The 10,612-nt window shown below is 46.7% G+C and overlaps 1 protein-coding gene across 1 annotated transcript in view; it reads left to right on the top strand.

Annotated features, from left to right (window-relative positions):
- The window catches only part of LOXHD1 (lipoxygenase homology PLAT domains 1), a 148,504-nt gene that overhangs the window by 119,166 nt on the left and 18,726 nt on the right, over positions 1-10,612 (top strand). The window contains exons 36-37 of the mRNA XM_057367815.1: positions 4,413-4,590; positions 9,856-10,041. Coding sequence (XP_057223798.1) covers positions 4,413-4,590; positions 9,856-10,041 — 364 coding nt within the window. The remainder of the gene's footprint in view (positions 1-4,412; positions 4,591-9,855; positions 10,042-10,612) is intronic.

Raw genomic sequence — 10,612 nt, 5'->3', positions numbered from 1 at the left:
ATTAGGAAACTTATCTAAATGCACACTTTGGAAACCTTTTCCTGGGATATTTGGTTCCTCAGTCCCTGTGATGATTTCACCTGCTGCCCAAAGTCTCAGCTATGAAGTTGAAAAGCTAGGAACAAGAAGGGATGAAAGCTGAGTGAAATAGCAGGAATTATGAGACWGTTGAATTCTGCAGAGTTGCTTCCCTCAGAATTTTAATGTTACTTTGTGCTGTCAAAGCCAGACAGATAAGAAGCTGCCTTAATGAAGCACTAATTGCATTGCATTCAAACGTCACAAATAATCCTGCATGTGGGACTCGGTCTTTATTCAGTTCTTTCTCCTTTGTATAAAGAAGATTAAGTGAATTTGAGAATTATTATTGAGAATTGAGAATTATATAGCTGAAGCTGACTTTTATTCTTTACAAAAGAGAGAAGTCTTTTTTGTTTTACAGTCAGAAGGTCCTGGTTAAAAGTGAAGAATAATGACATGCAACAGAAGCGTAAAATCTTGCGTTTGAGCACTTAAAGGTGAATTCCAGGAGCTGTGTATTTTGGTGTCAAAATTTTGGAGTGGGAGACCWTGTGGAGCAGGTTTTACATGACATCTGGAAGAAGGCTGGGTAGGGGCAAACCAAATAATCGGACATTTCAAACCTTTCCATCTCAGGAGGCCGTGTGCAATTGATTTGGTTTAAAGTTCCCYACAACTGCCGTATTTACCCAGCTACAAAGCAAATTATCAGTGTGTTATTCACTGAGGAACTTCTGCCGCTTCCTTTTCATTGCTTATAGGTGCTCTACAGCCTAGTTAAGCTCCATGCATAATTAGCAAGGAAGTTTGAGCTGGAAAGCACACTGGATGCCCACGGTGAGTTTTAGGTATCCTAAAAAAACAGCTCAAGTGCAATGTGAAGTGGCCTCATCACCAAGCAGTACCTAGCCCCACTGAGAGGAGCAGCCAGAAATTAAATATAGTCACAGCTCAGCCCGCTGAGATGACTTCCTTGACCCTCATGATTGAAACCAAAATCATCCTCTGTGTGTGCAACACCCACAAACACCTTCCTGCAGGATGGGATTCATTTTCTGCTATTTTAGTCACTGAAAAAAGGCTGCATTCAGCTTTCAGCCCTCCCAACAAGGAATTCCGGTCCCTCTGTGGCCGTGAGACAGACGGAGCTGAGAGGAGGGGAGAGGCTTTGGAAAGCTCCATCCCTGTTCCCAGTCTGGTGGGATGTGTGACTTCGACGGGGACACCCAGGTCCCACCGCTGACCCCATGATGTCTTTAGGGTGGCTGACCAGCATTTAGGGGGCCRTGCTGGGTAAATGAGGCAATGGGTGAGGGTCATCCCATCCTACCCCTGCCACCTTCCACTGTCCCAGGCTGCTCCCAGCCCCAATGTCCAGCCTGGCCTTGGACACTGCCAGGGATCCAGGGGCAGCCACAGCTGCTCTGGGCACCCTGTGCCAGGGCCTCCCCACCCTCCCAGCCAGCAATTCCTTCCCAATATCCCATCCATCCCTGCCCTCTGGCACTGCCAAGCCATTCCCTGTGTCCTGTCCCTGCAGCCCTTGTCCCCAGTCCCTGTGCAGCTCTCCTGGAGCCCCTTTAGGCCCCAAAAGGGGCTCTGAGCTCTCCCTGGAGCCTTCTCTTGTCCAGGTGAGCACCCCCAGCTCTCCCAGCCTGGCTCCAGAGCAGAGGGGCTCCAGCCCTGGCAGCATCTCCGTGGCCTCCTCTGGCCTGGCTGCAGCAGCTCCAGGTCCCTGTGCTGTTGTTGCCCAGGGCTGGGGCAGCTCTGCAGGTGGGGTCTCACCTGAGCGGGGCAGAGGGGCACAATCCCCCCCTCCCCTGCTGCCCACGCTGGGGCTCAGCCCAGGACAGATTTGGATTTCTGGGCTGACATCCCTTGGGCAGGAAAAGCTCATCAGGTGAATCTCTTTCTCCCGTCTGCTCCTCCTGAGGCAGCACCAGCCCAGAACAAGGAATTGGGGTCAGGTCTCTGTTTCTGTCCTCACTGCTGACAGGAAAATGCAGCCAGACACAATCACACATCCTGGGTGAGGGGCTAAGGATGGAAAAAGCTGGCATTTTGCTTTTTCTGGCAGTTTTGGTAGCCAGCCAGTCTCAGACAGCATCTGGAGAGCTGAGCACGGGCTGGATATTGGTGAGAGTCCTGAGCTCTCTGCTTGTGAGTGCTCTCCAGCTGAAAACTCCAGTTTGCTCCTGTCCCCACTGCTTCCCTGGCAATTCCCTGCTAGCTTTGCTCAGGACAGCATCGCTGCCATTCCCCAGCAGGGCAGAGGAACCCCTGGCTGAGCCTGTTCCAGCACCAGGGTGGGGGAAAACAGACATTTTCAGTCAACTTGGCATTACTCACAGTTCAATTTTGCACATTTTAGCTGAAGAAAACTTTCTGGGTTTTACTTCTCAGAGGATGCAGCATCGTTCACACGTCATTGAGAGAGGACACTTCTGTACTCCAGCAGAAAGGCCRCCAGCTGGGCTGGGGGACACCTGATTCCTGCTTGGTTCAAAGCAAGGGYTTGATTCAGTATCTCTTGACTCATAGAGCAGCCTTTTTGACCACAAAGTAAGAGTGTCACTGGCTATGAATAAGCAGCTTTTTAGAAAAGTGGGACATCTTCTACAGCCAAAAATGTCCTTTTCCCTTGGGACAGGGGGGTGAAGGTGCTGTGTTACAGATCCCTGTTTAGCATCAAGCAGAGTGAGAGCCCCAGGTGAGTGATTAAGAACCCTGCAGARCCATTCAATGCACAAAAAGCACGGCTTGCTGCTCAGCTTTGGTGTAGCTACTGCTCCCTTTAAAACAAATTTCTATAACCTGGAGCAGCATTCTTCTTTTGAGCTGCTAAAAACCCCAGCAAGGCTTGGCTTGGTTCAACAGAAGGCCATGGACTGGAACACCTGAAGTCTGAGGACACAATTCAAGCACATTTTATCTCAAGATAAGTTTTACTGAGGTTTTTTTTCTCAGGCTGACATATGACCATGCAGTGGAAGGTCACTGAGGTGTTCAAGGGGTTGAACAAGGTGAACACTGAGGTTCTCAAGGAAGCAAATGGCAACTGGGAAAGGCTGAGAAAAACAGAGTTTTTAAGCAATGAAATGRAAAGGCTGASGGGGAACCCAGTTATAACCTTCTGYTCTTTGAAAAGAGGTTACAGAAACCTCTGGTCCAGACTCTTCTCAGGCAGACAGCAAAAAGGCACGAGGCAATGGACACRGGTTGCACTGAGGAAAACCCTGATGAGATATAAAGAACTAAACCTTCCCAGTGAGAGTGGTGCTGCCTGTGATGAGGACTCAGGGTGTCTGGGGAATCTCCACCCTGGAAGGTTTTCACAGCTCACTCGGACATGGCTTTACAGTTATCCATGCTTGGAGCCAGGGGAGGAACCACTCACGTCCAGGCATCCCCTTCAGTGTAAGATCTCCCTGATTCATTCCTCCCCAACATCCTGCCACAGCTCTCAGGCTCATGTTTGCACAGCCTTTGCAGACACAATGTTTGCTGCTGCACACAGGGACGGGCTCTGTTTCAGTCAGGTGGTAACAAAAATGGTAATTTACATCTCTGCCTCCTCCCTTCCCCTCACTTCCCCCAGTCTAGTGAGAACTCACTGCTGGGTATTTGCTCTAGGCAGGTGCCAAACTTCTCTCCCACCTGACTGATGCTCCACCCAGCCCACATYCAACAAGAGACACAAAGGTGGGTATTTTATTAGGCGTTTGTTGGAGTAACTTGTTGAGCTGCTCTGAATTCATTCCCATTCTGTTCTCGCCACCTCAGCATCTGAGCCGCTTCCATGACACGTTAGATAGTGTGACTAATATCTGTTGCATACTGTTTGTTCTGTCACCTTTTCCCAGAGGGAGAAGTGTGTGAAATATTAAGTTTTGCTGGCCTAATTTTATCTTGTGCCTTGTTTTAACTTGTTGGGGCTTGGTTTGTGTCTCTCTGCAACGATTTCTGCACGTTCACGCGAAGGAGGCAGGCAAAAGGAAGGTGCTGGGTGTTTCAAGGAAAGGTAGTGAAATTTTTAATAACTGTTCATTTTTTGGAGTGAAATCCACACGAGCTCACAGGAGAGGTCTGATTCTCTTAGAGATGAGCTTTGCCCATAACTTATGTCAGAGGAGCAAATTTCTCCCTTTAGTTTGTCCCATGGGTGAAAAAGYATTATGATGCTATGAAGACCATTTCTCAGGACAAACCACCAAGCAAATCCTGTCCATAGGAGGGAGTTTTGTTTATCCCTGCGGAGCTCAGAATGGGCTCTGGAGCTCTGGACAAGCTYTCCTCGTATCCTACCACACCATGAACTTCATAACTTTAACATCTGCCCTCATTCTAATGGTAACTAAAGTGAGTTTTTCCCCTATTTTGGCTCTTCACAGATCATCCTGAGGAACCTGACTAATCAAGAAGTGGCCACATTTACCTATGGGGATTGGCTGTCCAAGCTGAAAAACGAAAACGGAAGCCTGGAGTGTGAGATGCCAGCAGTGATAAATGACGAGCAGATGATGGAGGACACCACATACACTCTTCAGGTTAAAACCAGTGATGTTGGAGGTTGGTCCTTGCTWGATATTTTGTTACTTTTCTAGCACATTATTTGGTCCTCAGCAACGGAAAGCATCTGCTTCATTTCAAATGACATTTTAAAAAACATGTTTTAGCTGGAATACAACAGTTTTGTCTGGCTGTTCACCATAGCAATGTCCTTGTGAGATTCATTCTTAGCTGTGCTCTGGGCAAAACACATTTACACAGAAAGCCCAGGTCTGACTGCCCTTTGATTCCTCCAAAGACACCTTAACAGAAACTATTACCAGACCAAGYTGCAGAGGACAGCAGCCACATTTTTCCTTTTTTGGTCAGTCCCATCCATGTAGGGTGGTCAGAGGTGATGTGCTTCGTGTTTTCAGTCAGCCCCATTTGCCTTGCCCAGAGCAGAAAAYGATAATTCCCCACCTTTTCAAAGTATTTTGAGACGATTTATCTCAAGCTGAAAAAAAACCCCAAAATTCCTAAATGCACACCAGATAGAAGAGGTGGAATGGGGTGCACAGAAAGCTGCAGAGCTTCAAGAGCCCAGAAATGGGGTTTCAGTGTCATTGYCTGGGTTCACTGACTCTTTTCATGGGAACTTTTGTCAGGCTGCTGGRTGAAAGCTGCAGCCACACAGAAGGTGTCTCATGCCAAGGTAGGGCAAGCCAGACATTGTTTTAGACACCTTGTTTCAAAGGTTGTCCCTCAAGTGAGATTCTGTCACACCAGTGTACAGATCTACCTTCTGACCTCTAAATATCTTTTGTTTTTCTCCTTCATTACTTCTTTTTCTTGGTTTGTTTTTTTTTCTCCCCGGTTTCATCAGTGGTAATTTATGCAGCTTTTGAGGTTTGATCTAAGAATATCAAAATTTCCCTGGCAGAGCGTCTTTGTGCCACTTCACCATTTATTATCTCTCTTCCCTGCCAGCTGTTTGTCTGAAAAACATGTAGTGAAATACAAAAAAAAACAAAGAAGAGAGAGAGAGAGAGAGAGAGAGATTTGTTTATGTATCTGGCAATCCATCTAATATGATGGTAGATCTTCCTATGACCTTTTTTTGTGAAAACCAGCCCTAACTCACAAAGGTGATGGAAATAGAAATGAGAGGAGAATAGAAAATGACAGCAGCAGCAGACAGATCTGCCCTTCCCATTGAATAAAGGATGATGGGTATTAATGAAGAAACATTTTATTTCATTATGAACAGCGACAACCAGTAGGAAAGAGCAGATTACAGAGAGGTTTCAGAGAGTCTGTTTGTGATTAGATCACACAGCTCACTGACATAATGCTGAACTTTATCCAGCTTATCTAAAGCAGGTGCAAGTCATGAACCATCTCCCTCTTTCGTTCATTATGTATTCCACAATTACTCCTGCTTGGACCAATTCAGGGAGAAAGACATTTTATCCTTGGCAGTGTTTTAGTATGTTATATCATCTCCTGCCACACTGACATTGTCGAGGAGCAGCGATACTGCACAACTACTGGAATCAAATGTGTTTATTTCTAGGTGTAAAGTTTGTCTTTGCAATGGCTTTAAACTTTCCAGTGCATAAGAGTCACTGAAAGTGAAAAAATAAAACAAGCTAATTCATCTCACCTATTTGTCACTCTCTGAAAAATTGTAATTCTGGTTTTAGCTCCTCCTGGTCTAGTCAATTCATATGGGAGAGGAGAATCTTCATCAGTGGTCTGGATAATCCTTCTGAGGGTCTCTGCCTCTTGAGCCTTTCTTCACCAGAGACTGCATGATTAAGTTAGGCTAGATGGCTCAAGTTAGGGAAAATGAATCCCACAAAGAATGTCCTGCAGCAAACTAGAAAGCACAAACTATTTCCTCCCCAACTCTGCTTCAACAACGGCATTATRTTACATTTTCCTCAGAGAAACCTTTAAGTCACTGTTTGGCTTTCACAAAGTYATTCTACCCCAATGATAATTTTACCTACAGAGGTTGAAGGGGGAAAGACTCTGCTCCTCTGCTCCTGCAAAGCCCAAATCACCTCTCTTCCACCACCAGCTGTACCTCAGRTGGCTCTCAGAATACACAAAGATAAGAAGAGGTCGTTAGGACATGCACCTTCYAAGYCAGATTGGTAATTTTTGGTTAAAAYCAAAGTYTTTAATTTGGATGTAAAGCACRATCTCATTTTCTCCAAGGTARGACSCACAGATGCAATAAAGCCAGACCTTCTGACAGCTCTTTCTTAGACACTAAAGTGTCCTCTGGCTGGTTAATTTTTACTTTCTCTATCCAAGAATCAWATACATGGTAATGCAGTAAAGATGGAGAGTGAATAAATACAGCTTTCTCCTTTTCCAAGCATTAATGAAGCAGAAGGTTTTTATCTCTGCTGTTATAAGATTAATTAGGWTGTTGTCAGCTCAGTTCCAACCTACAAATTACATAATTTAGGGCAGTTGCTGACAGTTCCTAGTGCCTTATCCAGGTCTTTATTATGTCAAAAGAAAGACATTCTTTGGCCTCAGAAGGCTGTGACTCCAACCCAGAGYTGGTTTTAAAATGAAGCATCTGTTCGGTAAGAATCATAGAATCATACARTCACCAAGACTTCTGTGGAAAGGGTCCTGTGGAGGTTATTTCACTCATTTCCTTGCTCTGAGGATTGTTCCAGCATTCTGTAAAGCTAATTTAGACTGCCCAGCCAAACAATGGACACCTCCAGGGACGGTAATGCCACCACCTCCCCGGGCATCTGATCCAAACCTGCATCACATTCCTAAAAAAATGGGTTTTTTCCTGATTCCCAGCCTGAGCCTCCCCAGCAATTCGTGGCTGTGGTTATTTGGGGTGTGATGTGACACAGTGCATGGCCCTGTCCCCATTATCCCTGTCCCTGCCCGTGGTCAAGGGTCCCTGGTACACCTATCCCTGCTCGTCCTCTCAGGGCTTCTCCTCACACCAGAGAGGTGTCCAGACCTTGTCCACCTTGGTCAGCATCCTCTGAGCTCCTCTCAGTGTCTTGACACAGCCCAGGAATTCAAACTGGCATTTTGCACCAAACACTGGAAACTTCCCACCAGCTGGGATTCAATCAGAATATGAACGGTACTGATGTGAACTTTGGGTCATCTTCAACTTCCAGCACCTGAAATGTTTATTCCACCCCAGACACAGGACTTTGCATTTYTCCTTGYTGAATTCCATGGGATTTCTGCTTGCCCAGTCCTCAAGCTCCTCAAGGTCCATCTGGGTTGGAATTCTGGCATTCAGAGTCAGTCACTCCCACAAACCTACTGTCAGCTGGAAATGTGCTGAGGAAACTCTCTGCCTTTGTTTAGGGGGTGAAGTTCARCTCAGTTCAGTTCTGCAGATCCCAGGATCAAAAAAAATGAGCTTTCTACTCATCACCAGTTAAGGTTGGTGCAACCACAGTGCTTTCATCTCTTCATTTGTCAAGGTTTTTACAATTCCTAAATGTACCTGACAGTTTCCTGGAACTGGCCACAACAGCAACAACAACAAAAGAAATATSAGAGACCCAAATAGGTGAAATGTACATTGATTTAGCATTTCTGTTCTTTACTCTCCCATCTCCTGCTAATTGCTTGTGAGGGAAATGTCACAGCATGAGACCTTCATAAGCTTCTTCCTGCAGGGACGGTTTGGCTAAGAAACAGTTGGCTCTGTGCTTTTTGAGACCTGGCATTAATTAGGAGCTGCTCCTTGCAAGGAAATGGACTTCAGTTTGCTTTGTTCCTCACCTCAGCAAGCTTCGGGGTCATAAAAAGTACTGCCAGACGAACTCYCTGAATCCCTGATGCTTTCTCTTCCTACTTAAACCCTTCCCAGGGAACTGTTGAAAATCAGCCCAAATTTAACATGGTCAGCTTTTTGCATGGACACCACATGTTGCTTTGCCTTTCCTCTGTATCACTTCTTTTAGTAGTTTAGTCACTTTTTTTCTCTTCTTTTAGTATATTTTCCTWTTCAGTCCTTCCATAAGAAGGATTCCATCCTAACTTTAGTATTTGAATAATTTTCCTGTGGAAGTGGTAGCTTTCTCCAGAAGTTTACAGTCCCCCTAACTTTGTCTCTGCGTCGKGTTTGAATGGAGCAGTGGGAAACACTGTCTGTGTGGCTCAAAAGTGGATTTATGATGCTCYTATGTAAGAAAGGGCCTGGCAGGAGGTTAGAGTTTCAAAGCCGGGCTATCCAAACGAGGGCAGCAGATGCTGGGTTTCTTTGTAAGGCAGATTTGAGCTTGATTGTCTCRTTTTTCCTTTTCCAAAATTTAAGGGCCTTGGTTCTGACAGCGCAATGACCATCTGCCTGCGCGGAATCTTATTTCTGTCTGTGAATTTGCTTTTGTATTACGGCATCAGAATTAAAATGCAGCCATTTCAGTCAAATTATAAATAGTGCCAGGTGAAAACATAATGCTAGCAGCTAAAATGTAAGGTCCCTGCAGTTGATGGTTTGGCCTTGAGCTCCCCAAAAGTCAGGAAAACAGCATGGCAGTTTTCTTTGGAAAATACGGGTAGTAGTGGACATTTAGCATTCAGTACCAGGTAATAAAGATCATCGTGGAAATTCTTTTCTTTCCTATCATATACATCATAAGAAAGTGGGAGCTGGAAGAGCAAACTGTTGCATGAGAAACTGAGACTTTTTCCATTTAATGTAGCATGGACAATATTTTGAGAACAAGCAATAAAGAAGGAAGATCTGTTGGGGTGCGAGGGAAATGGGCTTTGAGATGCCTCAGTGGCTTGGTTGGTAATGTGAACGTAGCTCTGAAATCTCTGTACAGCACAGGTAGAGCAGGAGACAGATCCCATCTGAAGGACCCTGAGCGCCWCAAGATCTTGGAGAAGGGAATGGCTGAGTGTGGAAAAGGGACTGTGCCTCAGTGGGAAGSCCAGGACAGCACTTTGCAGATAGAAAAGTTAAAGTGTGCTCTTAACATGCTTTGGTAAATTACTGCTGGGTCAGACAATTTACTTCCCAACCTGGAATAATGGGAGTTACCATACTGACATCCCCTGCAGGGTGTTGTGATGGACCCTGCTCCATCAGGAACAGAAATTCCTGCTTGCTGYGAGCGCTGCCATCATCACCATCACCACAAGCTGCATTTGTGGGATGGACTGGAAGGGCTGGCTGTCCTCCCCGCAGGATCCTGCATGAATCCACTGAAAWGTCTTGGCTGTGCCCAGAGAAACATGATTCCCCTTGCAGCCTCTTGCAGCATGCCTTTGGTGCCTCCCCAGGAGTCAGGGTCACTCAGGGTGTTTTTCTGTGCTCTGTCCCTCCAGGAGCGGGCACCGACGCCAACGTGTGGCTGATCCTGTTTGGGGAGTACGGGGACAGCGGCACCCTGGCTCTGAAGGAGTCCGACAAGTCCAACAAGTTTGAGAGGAATCAGCTGGACGAATTCAGCTTCTCTGATATGCTGAGCCTGGGAGACCTCTGCAAAGTGCGCATCTGGCACGACAACAAAGGTCAGGGCAGGGGCATGGCTGGTGGGAGAGGCTGGGCTGTTTTCACTCGAGGAAACACATCTCCTGCTCCACGGACACAAGGCAGGCTGAAGGCACTGTCCCCAGCTCTGCTTCAGGCTCGGAAAATCACCTGGATTTCACCCAGTTCCTGTCCCAGCTTCCCTGTCTAGATCACCCCTTTTATTCAGGTCATGTCACCCTCTGGAGTGACAGCCTGGCCTCGCAGCCACCTCTGCAGTACCGGGGACACCTCCCAGAGCAAACCCACCCAGCCCCTTGTCCCCACACACCGTCCTCATCCATGCCATACCCTTCACACAGGCCACCACAGCGTTTCCAGAGCCATTTAATGCTCTCAGCCCRTCTCTGACACGTGGGGTAATGCAGCCTGGCGTGGCACAGCGAGCCTCAGAAGGCACAAGTGAAGATCCGTGTCTGCCGTTATTAAGATCACCACGTCAGCCGGTGAGCACACGGCGGGCTGCTCAGAGAGTTTCTGACATTTCCCTGCTGCTGGACACCCTGGCTGGTGTCACAAACAGCAGAGCAGGGATCTGTGCCACTGTCACAG

This window comes from Malurus melanocephalus, unplaced genomic scaffold (genome assembly GCF_030028575.1).
Source record: "Malurus melanocephalus ecotype Western Australia unplaced genomic scaffold, MMel_1.1 scaffold_85, whole genome shotgun sequence".
NCBI classification, from domain to species: Eukaryota; Metazoa; Chordata; class Aves; order Passeriformes; family Maluridae; genus Malurus; species Malurus melanocephalus.
This window is presented reverse-complemented; position numbering and strand designations above follow the sequence as displayed.